Genomic DNA, 19,861 nt, shown 5'->3' on the forward strand with positions numbered 1-19,861 from the left:
CCCAGACCGGGGCATATAAGATGGGCCGTGGGGGGGGGGTGTCTCTTGTGCACACAGTGGGTGGGGCGGCACAGAGAGGCCCCCACCCCCTGCCCTGCAGACCAAGGCACCTCCATGCCAAGGACCAGGTGTGCCTGCCTTTCACTCCTGTATCCTCAGGGCCTAGAGTTGGCACCTAGTAGGTGCCTGTATGTTTCCTGCCTGAAGGTGGGTGGGAGGGAGGGGGGGAGGCAGGATGGAACAGAGGCTTGGGATGAAATGACCTGCTCATGGTCACGTGTTTGTTGGTGGTGGAGCTGGGATTGGAACCAGAGCGGTGACCCCCAGACCTGGATTTCTCCCACACCCGTGCCGGGGGCCAGGAGCCAGGAGCCAGGTCGGAGACCCGGGGCGGGGTGGGGAGGGGTCCCACGCCTGAGATGCTTTCTGTTACCCCCGACACAAGTCCTGTGCGGGGTCTTTCACCACAGGAGCCAAATGCTGATTGTTATAAAACAAGCTTATTCAGTGTGGGGCCAGACCCGGGGGGCGGGGGCGGGGACGAGGGAGGCAGGAGTGAGGATCCCCCCCCCCTCCACCAGCTTCCCCAGGGGAGGGAGTTGTGGGAAATGGAGTTCCGGAGGAGTTCACCCAGAGGCTGGATCATCTGCCAGGAAGTCCTGTGCGTGGGAGACGGGGCAGGCTCCAGCTGATGCCCAGAGCATCTTCTGTTTCCCCCAGGCTTTGGGAGAGGGGGAGATTCCCAGTGGTTTGGTTTGGGGGCGTGGCAGCCCCCCCCAACCGCTTCCTCCCCAAATACCCAGAAAGAACCTTGACTTGGAAACTGGACCAGCTTGGGCCCAAGTCCTGTTAGCTCAGCCCCTGTGTGACCTTGGGCAGGTGACAACTCCTCTGAGTCTTGGAGCAGTAGTCCCCACCCCTCCGCCCCTGCTCCGCATTTTTTTGTGTGTGTGGTTTTTTTTTTTTAATTAAAGGAGATGATATTTGGAGTTCCCAGTGGGGTTACAGATTCCACTGCAGCGGCTTGGGTTGCTGCTGGGATGCAGGTTCGATCCCTGGTCTGGGAACTTCTACGTGCCCTGGGCCTGGCCAAAAATAAGAAAAAAATTAAGGCGGCGAGATTTGTCAAATGCCCATCCTGGGGTTGGGCACAGAGTAAGTGCTCAAGAATCGCCTCTTTCTCCCATTTCCGGGGTGTGGAAGGCCAGGTATTAGATACCCTTTCACTCTTGCTTGGTTTCTGCATCTGCACCTTGGAGCTCCTGGGCTCCCATCCAGGGCACCAAGGCAGGTCCCCCTGCTGAGAAGGGGGGGTGATGCCACAGCACGGAGGGCCCTGTGAGCCCAGCATGCCCTCATGCCTCCCCTTAGCCACGCCGGGGGTGGGGGTGCGGAGGGTGCTGGGCGAGGCCAGCTTGGCCTCGTAGAAGGAGCCCTGTGCTGAGATTCTAGCCACCTGGCTGCTAGTCCAAAGTCTGCTGTGTATGAGCTGTGTGACCCCCCCCCCCACCCCCCGCTGCAAACAACACCCTCTCTGGGCCTTCATGGCCTCATCTGAGGCTCATCACCTCCCCCACCACTGCTCAGCATCACGGGTGACTCAGCTAAAGGAACATACGTGACAGCTCTAAGCAGACCCCCAGCCGGGTAGAGGCTGACCGCTGTTTACTGATCATCCACGTGAGGCCGGGGTTAGCACCCCGCTTGATGGGGAGGGGCCCAGAGAGGCTAAGTGGCGGGTCCAGGGTCTCAGAGCAATGGTGTCCCCTCCCCTAGGCCTGCTTGCCCACGGTTCTCCGCTGTGGTGCCTTCTGCCCGGCCCGGGCCCAGCACCCACCGCCCTGCTAGGTCGCGTCCTCACATCCGAGTTCTGAGCCAGTTTCCTGTCATCAGGGCTCTTTCACAAAGGCTTTTTCATGTTCCCTCTCTATTCCCCAGAAATTTTGGAGCCCGCATCCCCCAGAGCAGCCCACTAATTAGACCTCCATAATACTGTTTACCTAGATGTCAGCCGAGAATGTAAAATTTAGCAATTTTCTCTGCATCATAAGCAGTGCTCATTTTTGAAAAGGATGAAGTCTGCTACGATGGGCCCCAGGGTCCGGTGTGATAAAGGCTCAGCCCCCTGGCACCTGCTCTGCCCCAGGGTAGGCAGGGCCCTCCCCTGCTGGGTGGGGCGGGGTCAGCCTGTGCAGAGCTTTCCCTCCAGCAGGGGCCTGTGCCCTGCCCCTTGCTCCCTGCTTCCTCTCAAGCACCTTCAATGTCAGGGGGGCGGTGTCGCCCCCCCACATGCAGGACCGTTGAGGGCTCCAGCCACTCGGCCACTCTTGCCCGCCTGCAGATGCGTTTATTCGCGATTCTTTTGTTTCCAGAAGCACTGTGGGTCTCCAGTTGGGGGAGGACAGCACAAAAGTGGGATGAAACAGGAGAATGGGCTGGCGGGCGTCCCCCAGGCTGGGGAGAGGGGGGTTCTGACCGGAAGAGAAAGGTGCCCGTGAAATGGCTCGGGGCCCAGCCTCTAACCAGACACCTGACAGCAGGGCTTGGCCATGGGGGCCTCCCCTCCGGGTGGGCAGAGAGCAGGGCTTCCCACCCATCTCCTGAGACGTGTGACACGGCCGTCCTCTGAGACCAGGGACAGGTGTGAGAGGGGTCTTCCCCTTCTCCCGGCAACTCCCACTCACGCCAAGGCAGGGGCTGACCCCCCGTGCTTCCTGGGACATCGGCATGGGAGGGGGCCGCAGAGAGAGGCAGCAAAGTGAAGGGGCGAGGATGACTGAAGAGCTGAGTTCGAGGTGCAGATGTGGGGTGCTGGCACCCCAGGAGGGGAAGTGAGCAGGAGGTCACTGGTCACGGCAGAGCCCGCAGGAGCTGCCGGGTGTCCTCTTCAGCTATTGCCACCGGGGAGACCCAGCCCACTGAAGGCCAGGGTGGCTGACTATTGGCATAACTCCTGCGTATCAAGAAGGGGTGGGGGAGCCCGGCCTGGCTCTGGGTAGCTGCGGGTTCACCTCCCGCTCTGCTCAGCGGCTTTGGTGCCAATTACAGAGAGTGTGGGCCGGGGGCTGGTTAACCTGCAGAAGCGGAGCCGGGTCCAGGGGAGACGTGTGGCTGTGGGCCCTCCAGGCCAGCCGTCGGGAGGGGGGGGTTAAGAGTGCCAGGCTGGGGGCGGGGATGGGGGGGAGCCGTCTCCTCGCTGTCCCTGTGGTCTCTGCTGCGGCCCTATTTGCATAATTTTGAAGTTGATTGGCCTAAAGGCAACTTCGCTTAATCACAGCTGACAAGTCTCTGGTTGCAACAGCAGCTGCTTCCAATTAGCCGCGTTGGTGCCATGGTTTGTTAGGCTGGCTCGGCAGCCCCTCTCCCGGCTCCCCCACTGCCCCAGCCCCCCTTTTCAGGCCCAGAGGAAGCCGCAGGGCTTGCGAGCTGCTTGGAGCACTTACTCCCTGCTCCCTGAGCGTGGACAGGTTAGCACGTGGCCTGGGTGGCAGCAGGCAAGGCCCTGTGGGCTCCCAGGAGATGCCGCCACACAGGCTGCGGACTGACTGTCCTTTGAGTCTCAAAGCCCTACCTCGGGGCTTAGAAAACGGGGTTGCCTGGTTTTGTGAATAAAGTTTTATTGGGACACAGCCTCCACCTTGCAGTCCATATGCGGTGTCGAGGGCTGCTTTCCTGCTGTAACGGCGGAGTGGAATCAGTGCCACGAGACCTCTGGGCCCACGAAGCCCATGATATTGACTGTCTGGCCCTTCCTGGAAACATTTTCCAACCCCTGACCTCCCTCAGGGGCGCTCATTCTTGCGCGTGTGTCAGAATCCCCTGGAAGGCTGGTACAATGCAAATTCCTTGCCCCCACTCTGGTTCTGATGCAACAGCTCCCAGGGGGCCAAGGTCTCGCATCTCTAAGCAGCTCCATCTCTCAGCAGCTCCTGAGTGGGGGGTGGGCGGCAGCCAGGCAGCCCCGTCCCAGCCCCTCCAGGGCTCTCCTGACAGGGTCCGTTCATCTCATCCTACTTTGAACACCTCCCCGCTTAGGAGAGAAAACCGAGGGTCGGAGCGGTCCCTTGCTTCTCGAAGGTCTGCGCTGATAAACTCGGGTTCTTTCCCTCTTCCTCTGGTGCATGCTGCACCCTTGACCCAGGCACCTCCCCCCAGGAACACATCCCAGGGGACACCCTGCCCCAGCTGGGTTACTTGGCTTGGTCTGTTCCGTATCTGGGTTCCACGCCGGGGTCGGCCGTTAGCGCCAGCGATGCCTCGGCAAGTCGGAGTGCCGTCGCCCTCGGGCTCGGGGCACGTGATCACAGGAGGTCAGGGTGTCCAGGGCACGGCTGAGAGCACCTGGCACCTGGCAGGGGGTCTGCTCCCCCCACATCTGCAGTCGGTGGTGTGTTCCATTACCAGCAGCTGTTTGGTGTCAGCTCGGGGCAGAGATCCATGCTGCCACCCCCAAATCACTGGACGTCACCCTGGGCACGATCTGGGGTACCCCCTGCCCTGGCACACCTCTTCATTCTCTCATCTTCCTGTGACCTGGGAGAGGGGGAGGGGCGGGAACCCACTTACAGGCTGGAAGCTGAGCCTCCTCGAGGCCAGGCGACCTGCCCCGGTGTGGGGCGGGGGCGTCTGTGCCTGGGTTACGTCACATGCGTCCACCTGGCCAGGCACACTGCTGACACAGGAGGACCTTTCATGACCAGTTTATGCGGATGGTGAATCACCCAGAGCTTATGAGCGCACGTACTGGAAGGGCCGGCGTGGCTGGGGCTCCCCGGGGGAGGCTGGGGCGCCGCCCGGAGACAGATCCTGGCTGAGAGCGGAAAATCCCAGCGCCGGGCATGAACATTCCTGAACCCACCAGCCAGCGGCCCCATGTGCCCGCCCCCCGCCCTGCCCCCGCGGGCCCCGTGCCCCGTGCCCTTGTGACACCTATTTGCATTCTTCAAAAGTACATCTTCCGCAGCACCTTTGTGGCTTTTCCCAAAGTGGATCGTGCCCAGGTTGGTCTGGGGACGCAGCATCTCCCTCGGCCCTGGGCCGCTGGAACACCCGTGATGTTTGGCGTGACCGTGCTTGGGTTTGGCGGCATTCACTGTTTGGATGTCCTGCCGTGCGACCTCGCTCTGTCCAGCGGGGCTGTCCGCAGGGTCGTCTCTCATCAACAGTGTGTCAGAGAACCTTCTCATACCTCGGGCCTGAAGGGCAGCGGGGCCTTCACTGAGCCCGGGAAGGGTGTTAGTGCCGCTGAGGACCCACCGTGTGTGAGAGGGCACTGGGAAACCAGCCTCCCCGGGGCTCCCGGGCTTGCTGTGGGGCCTGGCTCCCCCCGCCCCAGGAGGCGGGGCGGCTGCTCTGTCTGGGATGGCAGCCTCCCCTAAAGCGGGATCAAGGAATGCCTACTTCCTGGGGTCCTGGCCAGCAGCAAACTCAGTGACATCACGGGATGTGGGCATCTGGGATCTGGCGCACAGGAGGTGCCAGAACGGTAGCTTAGAAACAGCGTGTCAGCTCAGTTCAGAGAGGTAAAGGCACTTGCCTGGGGTCACACAGCTGAGATGTGGCAGGATGTTTGGACCCCAAGCCGGAACCCTTCCTTCCAGGTCCCTACTGCTGTGCTGAACCTCAGACTAGAGGCAGGAGGTCCCCTATTCATTGTATCGAACAAACCCCTGCCTCAGAGATGGTCACATGTGTGCCCTGGTCCCTCTGCCAGGAACACCCCCCCATTGGTCCTTCAGGGGTTCACTGCCAGGACCGCCCACCCCCCCGCCACCGCCCGGTGTGACTTGGATCCCAGCTCCACCACGAACTAGCTGGGTGACCCAGGACAAGTTGCTTAACCTCTCTGTGCCTCAGTTTCCTCCTCCGCAGGTTGAGGAGAAACATGAGGATTAAATTAATGTCCCCACCCCCATCCCACAGGCTGGGTCAGGCACTTCTCCTGGGCTCCCCGTCACAGCACCGGTCCCTCTGGGCTGCCTCTGGATGGTGATGAGATTAGAGGTAACCAGGCCAGTCTGGAAGAGGTGCTCTGTCTGCTATAAGCTGAGCACCTGCAACTTCAGTGGACAAGAAGGGAGGTTCCTCTCTGGCCTAGGTCAGGGCAGACAGGATTCCAGCCGTGGGAGGGAGGCAGAGGGAGCCAGCTTCCTTTGTGGCTTGGCTTTAAATGCCCCCTGGCACTGGCCACAACAGAAGTGGCAGCTAAGGGCGAGGCAGAGGGACAAGACTTGAAGAGCCCTGAGGAGTTCCCGTCATGGCGCAGTGGTTAACGAATCCAACCAGGAACCATGAAGTTGCGGGTTCGATCCCTGGCCTCGCTCAGTGGGTTAAGGATCCGGCGTTGCTGTGGCCCTGGCGTAGGCCGGCGGCTACAGCTCTGATTAGACCCTAGCCTGGGAACCTCCATATGCCGCTGCAGTGGCCCTAGAAAAGACAAAAAGAAAAAAAAAAAGCCCTGAGTGTGGCGATGGAGGGGACCTGGGGCAGTGCCTGGGGCGGGGGACCTGCAGACCCTTTGTGTCCAGATGGCCACGTGATGTGCTTCCAGCAGCAGCCGGAGTGGACAGCCCTCCCTGGCAGGGAGGCCTCTGCTGCCAGCCGGGGACATGCTGGCAGGTGTGGGGTGCGTGGAAGGGGGCAGCCAGGATGGTCGCCCTGCCTTGGAGTGAGGTGGAGGCACCCCCCTCGTGGGCTCTGTGTGCCTCAGTTTCCTTCTTCCCAGGGCAGAGGGTCGTGTCTGGGACCAAGGACCTTGAGGGCCTCAGGGGGGTTCACACCCGCGGGGTGTCATCCTGTGCCACGTTAGCCCAGAGGCGCCCCTGTGACCCCGCTTGGCTGCTTCCGAGCTGTGAGACCTCCCAGGGAACAGCCTCAGTTTGCTCACCTGCAAAATGGGATCTTAATGGGTATTATGCAGACACAAAGGCAGGGAGACCTGAGCCTGGCCCCCAGGACTGTCCCCTGGCAGCGGCCCTGGGACCCGGGCCTGAGCTGGGCCCCCACCGCTGACCGGTGGCTCTCTTCAGCTGCCAGCGTCCTCCCTGCCCCAGAAGAACCAGCTGACTGGCAGCCCCCTGCTCCTTTGCCTACATGAGGCCTGACCGAGTCGCTCCCATTTTATTGGGGTTTCGGGTTGGTCATGATGGAGCGTGAGGAAGGCCAGGGACTGGCTGCAAGGGACAAGGTTACTGGTCTCTGCCTCCCAGAGCTGGCAGATAAGGATTCCCAGATCCACGCTGTGCACACACATGAGTTTCTTTAGGTGCAAACCCTCGCTGAGCCCGGCCCCGAGCCAGGGTCTCTGCCCTGGACAAGCACCCAGCCCGAGGGAGGAGCCAGGCAGGGCTGCAGAGTGACCCTCAGTCCCAAAAGGCTATGAGGGTCCCCCGTGAAGGCTGGGCCGGGAGGTGGGGGGAAGGGCAGGCTCTGGGCAGAGAGGCTGGGACCCCGTGTGGGGCCCTCAGACGCTGGCCCAGGTCCACCTGCCCACGTGCCGGCTCCTCTGTCTGCAGGCTGTGTGACCTAGGGCAAGTTACAGACCATCTCTGTGCCTTGGTGTCTTCATGTCAGGAGCCTAGCACAGAGGGTGGCTGAATAGAGAGTCAAATGCTTGGACAGGCTCCATGCTTTATGGATCAGCGAGGAAGCCGGGATGGGAGGGAGAACAGGGGGAGTGGGGGAGGCGGTGAGGGTCCAACTCCCGCCCCCTCCTCCAAAGCTCCCATTCTCCCTTCAAGCTCACTTCCAAACTCAGCCGCCCTGGTGCCTTGGTGATCTTGCCTAGCTCCCCTTCCCACCCAGCTCCCCTTCAGAGGCCTCTTCCTGTGCGCACACCCGGCTGGCAGGCGGCCAGGCAGAGGACAGGGTGGACAGACCCCGGGGCCCCCCTCGGGGTCATGGCTGGCCCGTGTGAGTATGGACCAGCACCCCCGCCCACCTGTCAGGCTCAGGCCTGAACCTGCGTGCATAGTAGGTGCTCAGATGGCTTTGCCCTCCCCCCACTTTGCTTTACTGGTCCTGGGCTCTGCTCCTGCCCCTTCCTCACCTGAGAGGGCCCAGCCCTCCCTGTTCCCAGAGGTCCTCCTGCCTCCCAGGGTGGCCCCGCAGAAGCCCCTCAGCGCCTGGGGTGAGCCAGGAAGGGGCCGGGCCTTGCCTGCTGCTCTGCTGCTTCCCCCCCCATCCCCCCCCACCCCCACCCCCGCTCCGCTGCCCCGGCCCCTCCCCGAGCTCTGTCTCCCACCTCTTGGCCTTTGCAGGCGCCCTGCTCAGGGCTGGCACCCCCCTCCCCAGACCCACCTGGATGAACCTGCTGACCTGTCATGTCAGATCTGGGTTCTTTGGGGGCACCCCCAACCCAGAGCAGGTCAGAGCCCTCCTCTGTGCTCAGATGCCCGGAGTCGCTGGGTGTGGGGATGAATGAATGACGAATGAATGCCTCCATCACCTCCTGGCCCCCCCAACACCCCTTCAAGGTGGACGTTTTATCCCCACTCAGATGGGAAACTGAGGCTGGGCTTTGGCTTCTGTTCTCCCCAGGGAAGGAGGGTCTGTGGGGCCAGAGCCCCCTCCCATGGGAGGGTTGCTGGAATGGAGCCCTCGCAGGTCGGGGAGAAACCCAGGGCTGCCCTCTGACCATCTGTGGGCCTGCTTTCCTCTTCCTGCCCTGACACGTTAAATGATTCATTCTTCATGTGATATTTTTGTGTTGCTCCAGTGGGGAAAAAAATGCCGCTGGGATTTCCAGGGGTGGTTTTATCTCCATGGTGTAGTCAAATAATTCAGGAGAACAGATGGCGGCAGAGGGCCTCACAAGCTCTCAGCTAAGCCCTCCCCTGAACGAGGGAGCCTCGTGCCCTGGGACCTGGCGCAGCCCCCCGCCCCTCCCGGGGAGAACAGAGCCCTTGGGTCTTCAGCAGGCCTGGGATTTCCAGCCCATCTCTCCACCACGTGCCCTCAGGCAGATCACTCCCCTCCCTGGGCCTCTGTTTCCTCACCTGTGAAATGGGAGAGCAGCCATGCCCACCTCGGACATTCAGGAAAGGGACACGCACAGAGGACAGAGAAATACGCCAGGTGTAGAGCTTGAACCCAGAGACTGGTTGGTGGAGGTGGGGGTGGGAATGTCGCTGAGGAAGGAGAGCCCTTTGGGGGATCAACTAGAATGTTCTCTTGAGGGAGGGGCTTGGGGGGCAGGAGTGGTTTCCGAGTCGGAGGCGACGTGCACGCCATCCCATGGTCACTTTCGCGATGACGCCCTACGCCGCGGTTTGCAGAGCTGGCCTCACCCCTCCCGAGGGGACCCTCCGGTTCGCGTGGAGCAAGTGTGATCATGCCTGCCTGGAATGGGGAGGGCAGTGGGGGGCAGAGGATGTGCATCCAGAACTGAGCCGTCCCACTGGGCTCCCCTGGACTGAGGGGGCTTCCCTCACTGGAACCCTGGACATGGGGTTTCTTGGCTCAGGTGAGCGGCATTCACCCCGAGGCTGGTGCCCAAGATCACTTGCCCCTGGGGTTGGCAGTAAAGCTTGACCCCTCATCTCCGGGGAGCCACACTGTGGCCTCTGCCTGCATCTCCGCTGTTCCCATCGCAAGGTCTGCTCTTTGCAGTAAAGTGAACCTGGCCTCCAGGTCCATGAGTGTGGACAGAATTCCTGCTCTTTGGAATTCCTACTGTGTGCAAAGCATCCTGGGGGCGGGGCACAGAGGCACAGAAGCCCCCCCGCCCCAAATCAGGGAGCTCGTGCCCAGAAGGCAGGGAAGCAATTAACAAGCAGGCCGGGCAGAAGGAAATTAGTGCTAACTAAAGGCCAGAGCGAAACAGGAAGAATTGGAGAAATTCAGCAGTAGGCACGGTGTTCTGACACGCTTTGCTTTGCCTGGTGGCACACAGCAACCTCCCAGGTACCTAAACACCTGCTTTGGAAACACCAATGGGCAGAGCAGAGAAGAGCCATTTATGGAGCATTTGCTAGATGGCCGGGTGCCCTGTTGGCACATCTGGTTCTTTCCATCTTTCTTCAGGACCCCAGCAAGGGGCGGGACTCATGGTTCCCATTTTACAGATGAGGGAGCTGAGGCCAATGAACTGACTTGCCTAGAATACTCAGCAACTTAGCGGCAGAACTCACATTCCCAGCCGGCAGAGACTGACTCCAAAACCCGTGCCGTCACCGTCACCCCCACACGCACTGTGAGCCCCCGCTTGGGGTCAGACAGACCTGCGTTCAGATCCCAGCCCTGCCACCCTCTCATTCTAAGCAGATCTCTTAGGCTCTCCGAGCTACAATTTATTTATTTATCTGAAAAAGGGAGGTGATCGTGCCAGCATTCATTCAACCAGCCCAGCAAGTGTTTATAAAGCGCCTACTGTGTGCCAGGCCCGATACTGCTTCGAGATGTGCCAAAACCGAGTGAGGTCAGCCAGGCTGGCTTCATGGCGCGTGGTCCCTGCCGTCACACGGGGCCCACGTCACAAGGGCCCGCGCTCAGTTTGCCATGTCACTGTCTAGGAATGCTGCATGATTTTGGAGCAATGGTCCCCGCATTTCTCATTTTGCCCTGGGCCCTGCAAATTGTGCCTCTGGTGCTGGCTCCCAGCGCACGTCCAGCTTCCAGTCCAGTGGAGCAGACCAATGCAGCTCTGAGAAAGCCACTGCCAAGTACGTGGCTCTGAAGTGCCATCCGTGCTCAGAGGAGAGGCAGACGGGCTGTGGGCACACAGACCAGGGTCCCTGACTTCAGGCAGGGGTTGGGGAGGCCTCTTAAAGGACACAGGCTCTGGGGGATGCTGAATCTGCCGGTTGAGGCGAAGCCACAAGATGGGGTGCAGGCCCTGGTGAAGGCGCTGAAAGATGACCGCTCTGACTCCAGGGCGGGCCGCCCTGGCGGGAATCTGCGCTTCACCCCGTGCTGCGGGAGGCCCTTCGAGGGGGTGACGCGCTGGGATGCGAGGTGAGGGTGGGTTTCGGGGGCGGGAAAGCACGGGGAGGCTCCACGTGCTGATTGTCGCAAGGAGGGAGACACGGAGGCATCCGAGGGGCCAGGCTCTGGCTCGCAGGTCTGCATGGAGAGGGGTACAGGCCATCACAAGGCGGGCAGCATGGACCTCAGGGGCCCACGTGAGGTTGAGAAGCTGCGGGAAAGGAAAGGGGATGGACCCGATGCAGGCTGGGCTCCAGCCGGGCTGCCCTGCGTGGTGGCCGTGACAGCTGGCCGTGCAGCCCGGAGCCCAGCTCCGGCCGCCTGGCCGGGCCAGCCTGGCCGGGCCAGCGCAGCAGGGAGCATCTTCTGCTTTCCTCCCGCCCGCTGGCCCTCCGCCCCCTCCGCAGGCGCCAGGGGTCAGGAGGACACGCTTTGATCCGCCTTCACACGAGCGCGTCTATTCCTGGACTTTGAGACCAAAGATCTTGTAATATCTAAGTGGGTGTTGGCCTAAAAAGAGAAGTTCGCAAACTTAAGACTCGGTCTCCGCTGCCAAGGAAAGGCCCTGGAGACTCGAGGTCTTGCTGCAGGGTGAACATCGCCGCGGATATCGCGTGCGCCTGCGCATGCCGCGGGCTGGCGGGGTGTGCACGTGTGCGCATGTGTGTGCTGCTGCAGACACAGGGGTGGGTGTGCACGCGTGTGCCGCCTGGGCTGTGAAGACACTCGCTCATCTGTCCATGTAGACGGGGCAGGGGAGCATGGGATTCGAATCCCGGGTCTGCCCGGCCCCTCTACCCATGCCCTGGGGTGGGCAGGGTACAGCCCGAAGGTGACAGGAAGTAAGTGACCTCATCAAAGTCAAGTGCTCAGCAGCCTCCAGCCCAGGGTAGACGTCCAGTGGCGGTCAGTGGCCGTCCCAAGGGTTTGTTGCAGTGCCCTCTCTTGGGCACCTGCTGCCCGCGGGACTGTTGGTGAGGCCCCGAAGGGTTCTGTCCATGTTTAATGACTAATTCGTAGCACTCGTACACCTACGGATGATTAGAACGCCCAGGCTTAATTACTAATTCATCGTGGAATCTGTTGCTTCCTGACTGTTGCATGGCAGCCAGACCTGGTCCATCTTCTTTGTGGCTGGACCACACCCTCGCCCCACACTGGGCGTGGCCCCCAGTAGCGGCGCTTACTGGCTGCTGGGCATCCAGAAGAGGACCTGCTTCCTGGACAGCGGGGGTGGGGAGAGTGAGTAGCTGAGGCGGCTTCATGGACCAGGGGGCACTTGAGCCGGGCCTCGGGGTAGGTCTGATGGGGGAAGGAGATGCCCAGGGGAGGGCCAGCCAGAGCAGAGGGCCCACTCCTGTGCCCTATCAGGAGGCCGGGACAGGGCCCGTCCTCAGCTGCCAGAGGACTGACCATAGAGCTGCACCCCCGCCGGGGTGGGGCAAGGTGCTTGGATAATGGGTGTGTACCTAGTCACGTGTCTGTCTTTGTTCTTTTTTTTTTTTTGTCTTTTTAGGGCCACACCTGTGGCACATGGAGGTTCCCAGGCTAGGGGTCCAATCAGAGCTATAGCTGCTGGCCTACACCACAGCTCACAGCAACGCTGGATCCTTAACCCATTGAGCAAGGCCAGGGATTGAACCCTTATCCTCATGGATGCTAGTCGGGTTCGTTAACCACTGCGCCACGACGGGAACTCTCCCTTCTTTGTTCTTGATATCGGACGACTCAGGGCTCTGGTGGCCAGGTCTAAAGAGGCCAGGCCCCCTCGGCCGGGGTCTGGGTTCTCCATGCTTCCCCCTCTCTGCCACCTGTTTGCTCTAACCCCAGTTTGTTCTCAGGTTGGGACACACACTAAGCAGGCAGCATGCTTCTGTGCAGGGGAGGGAGGGAATCAGAGGGAGAAAAGCCTCTGCACCCCATCTGAACCTCAAAAGCTGGGTCCAGGCTGCCCGCCTGCCCGAGACGGGAAGGGTGTCCCAAGCATGAGGAACAGCGTGTGCAAAGGCCCAGAGGAGAGGCGGATCCTGGAGGGCTGAATTTGAGGAGCAGAGAGAGAAAGAGTCAGCAGCAAGGGCCAGACCCCCCTGGGGCCTCGGGAGTGAGCAAGGACTTGACGCTGGAGCTGCCAAGATACCTACGAAGGTCCAGTGGGTACTTCAGGAAGCGGGCTTGGGCCGCTAGGACCTGGATCGGTGGGCGAGGCTGGGGCTGGGGCAGGGGTCGCCCGTGGCAGGGGACCCTCCACAGGGGCACTTTTGGAGCACCAGCCCCGTTCCAAGCACGTTGATGCAGCACTTTGTTTGTCATCACCGGGACTCCGTGAATGAGATCCTATTTTTATCCCCGTTTGAAGGGCGAGAAAACTTGTCCCGGGTCCCATGGGGGTGTGGTTGCAAAAGGTGGAGCCGGGCGGGGTGGCCCCAGCCCAAAGCCCCCCTGCAGGCCTCGATGCCTTTGACCTGGTTCAGGCAGGAGATGATGCTCTTGGGTCGCGGTGGGCTGGGAGGGTTCCAGCCGGAGCCCTGAGCAGGTGAGGAATCCCCAGGCGTTGGGGGGGGGGCGGCCTGGAAGGTCCTTGGAGGGACCCCCTGCAGGGCACCGGGGGCCTCTCCCCTCCCCCCCCCCTCCCCCTCCCCCTGGCCGACTGGAAAACGGATCTGCTGTTTTTGCTGGTGGGGTTTAATTCCTTCTCCGGCTCTGTTTCTCTTCACATGCCCTCCTTCCTCTCCTCTCGGCCTCGCCAAATTCGGTGTTTAAAAATAATCCTCAAATCTGGGAACAGCAGTCCCCGGCTGACCCAAGGGGTGGACGCAGAGATGCGTGCCTGACTCGTGATTCTGGAGGCAGTCAGCCTGGGGAGTCCTGCTCGTCCAGAATGTTCTCCCAGTTATTGGAGTTTTTGCCATTGGCCACAAGCTACCACTGTGGGTAGTTGACCATTTTTCAAAGACAGAGTGAATCGCATCTGTCTGTGGTAAATGGGCTGGCGGGGCGAGGGGGAGAGTTTGGGAGACCCTGAAGTCTCCTATGGTGCCAGGAGGGAGAGCAAGTTTGGAGGTTGGCCTTGCTTCCTGCCTGAGCCACTGCACGGCTGTGTGACCTCGGGCAAGGCACTTGCCATCTCTGAGCCTCCACGGCCTTCTTTACCAGGCGGGAGTCTGAGGTCTCCCTTGTCAGGCTGTCGGGGTTAATCTGAGATTACACGGTGAAAAGCCAGCTTCCAGCCCCTGCAAATAGCCCCGCTGGTGTCCGCTGGCCCCAGGACAGCAGCCCCACGGCGGCAGCGCCAGAAGCAGGGCCGGGCCCTGTTAGCACAGGAGGAGGGGTGCTCACTCCTTGCCCCATCTCCCGCCTCTGCTGCAGGGGCCTCCCCAAAATGTCATCCGCAGGGGGGATCCCAGGGGATGGTACCTGGCAGTGTGCCATGCCCAGGTCCCCTCCTGGCAGACCCCACGCAGGGGCTGACGGGAATATCCGTGTTGTTGATGGTGTGACCTCTGAGGCTGGCCCTCTCGTGGAAACCTGCCAGGGACAGCGGCCCTGGCGTTTCCAGAACAGCTCTCCCCCACCACCCCCTCGGCCAGGCACAGAGACAAGGGCTTCTTGCTTTGCTGTCTCGGCTCGTTAGACATGGAATTTTTATGTGACTTCCAGTGACATAAGCATAAGCACCGTGGGGCTTGCCTTCCACCGCGGGCTTCAGCCTTCAGCGCTGGCACCCGAGCTGCCCTGGGGCCTGGGGACCTAGGGCCACCCCCACCCCACCCTTTGTCCCACAGACAGGGCCGTGGTGTCTGTCACCTGTGACTCGTCCCCAGGCAGCCTTGGATGGGGGAGGGGTGGGGGACGCAGCCAGGCGGAGGGGACTGAGCAGACCACGAGGAGGGGACAAGCGGGACAGATGTGCATCCTCGCGGCAAGATACACCCGTGCTGTGGCTTCAGCGCCCCCTGTAGGCCCGAGAGCCCCAGGCCAGTGCGGGCCGGGCTAGGAGTCCCACCCAGTCTGCGGGACTCTGGAGTGGATCCCCTGCAGCCCCGGCCTAGGACTCTCAGGGTTGGATAGAGGAGGGCGTGAAGACTAGTCCCATGAGAGCTGCGGGGCGCCCTCACCCCGTACAGCCTGAGTCCCTAGAACCCAGCCCGGGCCCTGGCCTGGAGTGAGAGTCAGCGGGTAGATGTTGAGAGAATACATGCATTAACGCGTTCACGAGAGAAGAGATGGGATACGATGAGCCTCAGTGGAGGGACAAACTTTCTTCCAGTCAAGGCAATCAAGGCAGGCTTCCTGGAGGAGGTGGCATTCGCATAGTGGTATAGGATTTGGACTCACAGGGAAGAGGAGGGGTTCCCCCCCCCCATATCTGCAGTGCCTTGTAGGGAGCGGGAGCAGCAGGAGGGAGGGCTGGGTGCGTGGCAGACGTGGATCCCCGCCTTCATCCCAGCATTTGCTCAGTGAAGCCACCAGTTCTCAGACTGGAGCCCCAGCTCCAAAAGTGGGCAGCCCCGCCCTGCAGGGGCTAGAAGGGCCCAGAGTCTGGAGACCTGTCTTAGCCCCCAGGGAGCCCTCGGCTTCCCCACCTGTGGAATGGGGCCGCCTTGCAGCGGGCTCCTCTCAGAGGACCTGGCACGCCCCGTCCCCCACAGCAGGTCTCGCGGTCTTGATCCTTCGGTCTCCCCAGTTCCAAATCCTCTCCTAAGCACTTTCAAATGCTTTAATCTCCTTCATCCTCCCAGGAGGGCCCTGGGGGAGGTGAAGAGGAGGCCCAGGCTCAGAGCAATTAAGCAGCTCGCAGCCCGTGGGGGCAGAGCTGCTCCTGGGGGCAGCACTGCTTGTGGCGGGAGCAGAGGCACCTTCGTGGCAGGTAGGAGGGGGCCTCCTGGGGGGCTGACATCGTCATTGCTGCTGGGTGAGCTCCGTCTCACGGCCCTGCCAGCCCCTTGGCTGATTCTGGCTTACCCACCTTCAGAGCAGCACCAGGCACCTGGTGCCTCCCTGCTGCCAGTGCTGCAGGCGAGAAGCCGAGGCCCCAGGGCAGGGGCAGGGCCTGGGCGGGAGGGCCTGTGTTTGGCCTGCCTCCTCGGGAAGCTCTTGGCCTCTGGGCTGCCCCTGCCCGCTACAGCTTCCTGCTCTGCCAGCCTGAGCAGGATTCAGAGACTCCTTGGACCCAAGCTGGTGTCCTAGGGCTCTTCCTGATCAGGAGTGCTGTGCAGGGAGAGGGTGGTGTGCGGGACCCCATTTGGCCCCTAGCCTGGCACATAGTAGGTGCTCAGCAAACTTGGGTCCGTGTCTGGCACACAGTGGGTCCTCAGCAAACTCCCCCCAAGCCACATGCAGCTGCAACCCAGCTGGGGCTCTAGGAAGGCCGTGCAGAGCATGCAGAGGACACCTGGACCCCAACCCTTCTCCCCAGTCTCCAGTCCCAACCCCCTGGGGGGAGGGGGTGATGATAGGGAGGTAAGCTGTCCCCTCAGGTTTGCTCCCAGGCTTCCACAGCCTGATGCAGAGTGAGGGTCAAGGCCTGCCTTGGGTGGCCCGCTGCTACCCGCCTCTCCCCCATCCTTCACTGGGCTCCCCAGGGCACCAACCTCAGGGCCTTTGCACGTGCTGCTCCCTCCCTCTGCAACACTTCCTCTAGCCACCACCACCCATCTCCAGAACTTTGTCATCTTTCCCAACTGAAACTCTGTCCCCGGGAAACACTCAGCACCACCCCCCACCGCCCCGTTCCCCCACCCCCAGCCCCCAGCTCTCACAATCCTGCCTCCTGTCTCTATGGGCTTGGCTGCTCTAGGGACCTCCTAGGACTGGGATCGCACAGTGTTTGTCTTCTCACGCCTGGCTTACTTCACTGAGCATAGTGTCCTCAAGGCTCCTCCGTGTTGTCACCTGGGACAGAATCTCCTTCCTTTCTAAGGCTGAGTAAGGTTTCACTGTCGCACGAGCCGCCCTGGGCTTCGCCATCAACACCGTGGGTGCCTCGGCTGTCTCCACCTTTTGCTGTTGCGCATCATGCTGCTGTGGACACGGGTGGACAAGTATCTGAGCCTCTGCTCTCGGTCTTTGGGGACCTCGTCGCTCTTGAACCACTCACCTGCTGTGCGCCACCAGCTGCCCTCCCTGGAATGCAAGCCAGGGCAGAGACAGCTTCCATTGTGTCCCATTTCGAGTCTGTTTAGTTCATTGCTGTGTCCCTGACACTTGGAAGGTGCCGGCTGGATGCGTGCTTTGTGTGGGGGGTTAATGGAAGTCACCGTTGGCCACACGGCGGGAGAGACCTAGGTCTCTCAAGCCCCACAGGTACCCAAGCTCCCCGCCAATCGCGGCACGCACTCGGGCACCTGCCCACCGGCTGCAGCCCGCTGGTTATTTGCGCCCCCTAAACCATCTGTCCTCCTTTGATTAAGTTTCATTTGGCCATGAAAAGAAAGGGAGGTGACAGTTGACTTCTGGGGGAAGGTCATTCATTCCGGAAAGAAAATTAGATGGTGGCATTTCCGTCATCTGTGGCCTGGCCCCTGCTCCCGGCAAACTCGCTTCCCTGCCTGCACCCACTTGTTCCCCACCGTGGGCAGCAAAGCCGGTGTCTGCACAGCAGACGAGGCGGCCCACACCCGGCCTCTCCTGGCTCTCGTTCAACAGGCAGCTCTCGACGGATCGATGCAAGCCAAACGATGACCAGTTGTGGCCAGCAGCCCTTGAACGTGCTTGCAGTCCTCTCGTTGCTGATTTCTGCAGGTAGACCCTTCGTGATGCTTGGTGGAAGGGGGGAGGGGGCAGGTGGTCTCCTCCTGGGGTCGGCGCGGGCCCAGCTGGGGTTCTGGGTGCCAATGGGGGTGCCTCGAGTCCCCTGCCCTGTGTGGCGTGCCCCTCGTGAGGAGCTGGCATTTGGTGCTGCTTGGGTACAAACCTACATGTGCTATGCCCCACGTGTCGCCTCTGGGAGCTCAGCTGGAAGGTTCTCGAGGGCGCTGTGGGGTTCACGGTGGCTGCCAACAAGCCCTCATGTGCAGTGAATGCTGTCCTGACCCCGGCAAGTCAAAAGTCAGGCGGTGTCCTAGTCATCCCCTTGTACAGATGAGGAAACTGAGGCCTGGAGAGGGACCTAACACAGCTAGTGGGGGGGGGGGGGGCTGGATTCTAACCCAGGCAGCGTGATGCCGGGGCCCGCCTCCCAGCATCTGACCAGTCCCCTAGCTGATCCCCTGATCCCAGCAGGCAGGCTGGCACTCTCTGGTCACAAGATGAACTGCAGCTGGTCTTAGTAAGGTGCCCGCTCTCCCTCTGTCTCCCTCTGTCTCCGTCTCTGTCTCTCTCTCACGCAGGTGTGCGCATACCCTCTCGTGCCCTGTTGCTCTGGCTGCGGACACCAGGCTGCAGCTTCAGGTCCTTGCCCCTTTGCTGGGAGATGTGGCCATGAAGGGCCCTGGGACAGCAAGGCCAAAGCCAGGCCGAGGCTGGGGTCTAGGGGCCACATGCACTGAATGCCAACCCCGCTGTTCTCCCATGCGCTGCCCAAGGCCACACAGTCACCTGGCTGTTGAATGATGGCCATCAGACCCTGAGCCTTGCAGCTGGGGTCAGGGTTCATGGTCCTCTCTCAGACCCCGAGATTCCAGTACCCGAGAGTGCCCCCCCCCTTCGGTGTGCCTTCTCCGCTTGGGCCAGTTTTCCTGGTGACTCAGACGTGCTGGCCTCCTGATGACTGTCCTTGTACCCGCAAGCCCCAGGCATGGCCCTAGAGCCAGACTGTACCTGTGACGGAGGCCCGAAGTGCACCCTTTATCCTCCACTCTCTGCCTTACACCCTCCCTCTTCCAAGGGGGCCCTAGGCTTTGCTGCTCACAGATGCTCCTGGGAGCCCCCAGCCCCGGGGATGCCACCATGGCCTGCCATCCATGAGGACACTGAGGCACAGAGAGGCCATGATGGCCAGGCGACCCACGCGTGCCAGGGTTCAGACCAGTTGTCCTGGCTCCTGGCCCTGTCCCCTTCGGAAGCAGCTGGGTCCTCCTTGTCTTTGCCAAATAGTTAAAGCAAGTTGTGCTGGCCATTCAGGGGTGGCCGGGTGAGCCCCAGGGGACCTGTCCATACCCCTTCCCTGGCTCGGCCTCCCTCCCACCTTCCATCTCTGCACATCTGGCTCCTCCAGACCCCAGCTCAAGGGTCCCCTCCCCGCACTCCTTGGTCCTGAGGTTGCAGCCTCTCAGCTCAAGTTGCAGATGAGCCGAGTCTCAGGGCCCGGCTCATCTTCCTGATGGGCCACTGGGTGCTGCTGACCCACCCCGCTCCCTGGAGCTGCGAGCAGACCCACAGCAGGGCTTTGTCACCAACCTGCACAGGGGCCCACGGTGGCCAGAATTCGCTTCCTGCTTCTGCCCCCACCTCCAGCCTCCGGGGCGTAGTTCCTCCAGGCCAGTGGGTCCCAAACCAAGCCTCTCAGCACCTCCTGCAGAGCTTGCTAAGACTCAGAGTGCACCCCCCACCCCCAGCGCTTCTGATTCAGAACGTCTTCAGAAGGGCTGGCGAAACCGCATTTGTGCCAAGTCCCGCTGGGAGGCTGATGCCAGGCAGGTCAGGGGCCGGTGTTCTCAGCCTGTCTTCTCCTCTGTGTGTGGGTACAGTTAATCTCGTGAATACCCGAGATTAAATAAGATGGTACATCCACCTGGCGCTTACTCAGTGACCTCTGCCTCCGTAAGAGGGTCTTCTTTTCCCCAAGTTCAAGGCTAAGAAGGGGGCCTGAAGAGCACCCTCGACCCCACCTCCTGAAAGGCTGGGCCCCTTCTCTCGTAGTGATGCTGCCCAGCCCCACAAAAGAAGGTGCTCTGTTTGGGGGAAGGGACGCGGGGTTTCATGAGGCCACCCAGGCCAGCCTCGCTGCTCCAGCACGAGGCCCACCCGCCCACCAGCCAGCGCGGCCCAGCTGGGACTC

The 19,861-nt window shown here is 61.5% G+C and overlaps 1 protein-coding gene across 6 annotated transcripts in view; it reads left to right on the forward strand.

The window, feature by feature from the left end:
• Positions 1–19,861, forward strand: part of SHISAL1 (shisa like 1) — a 144,109-nt gene that overhangs the window by 76,603 nt on the left and 47,645 nt on the right. For 5 of the 6 annotated variants that reach the window (XM_047786030.1, XM_047786033.1, XM_047786028.1 and 2 more), the window contains exon 2: positions 17,569–17,664. In XM_047786030.1, coding sequence (XP_047641986.1) covers positions 17,601–17,664 — 64 coding nt within the window. In that variant the 5' untranslated portion in view covers positions 17,569–17,600. Of the gene's footprint in view, positions 1–15,754; positions 15,791–17,568; positions 17,665–19,861 lie in introns of those variants that run through there. The other variant, XM_047786031.1, reaches the window with a different exon arrangement.

Source organism: Phacochoerus africanus, chromosome 7 (genome assembly GCF_016906955.1).
Source record: "Phacochoerus africanus isolate WHEZ1 chromosome 7, ROS_Pafr_v1, whole genome shotgun sequence".
NCBI classification, from domain to species: domain Eukaryota; kingdom Metazoa; phylum Chordata; class Mammalia; order Artiodactyla; family Suidae; genus Phacochoerus; species Phacochoerus africanus.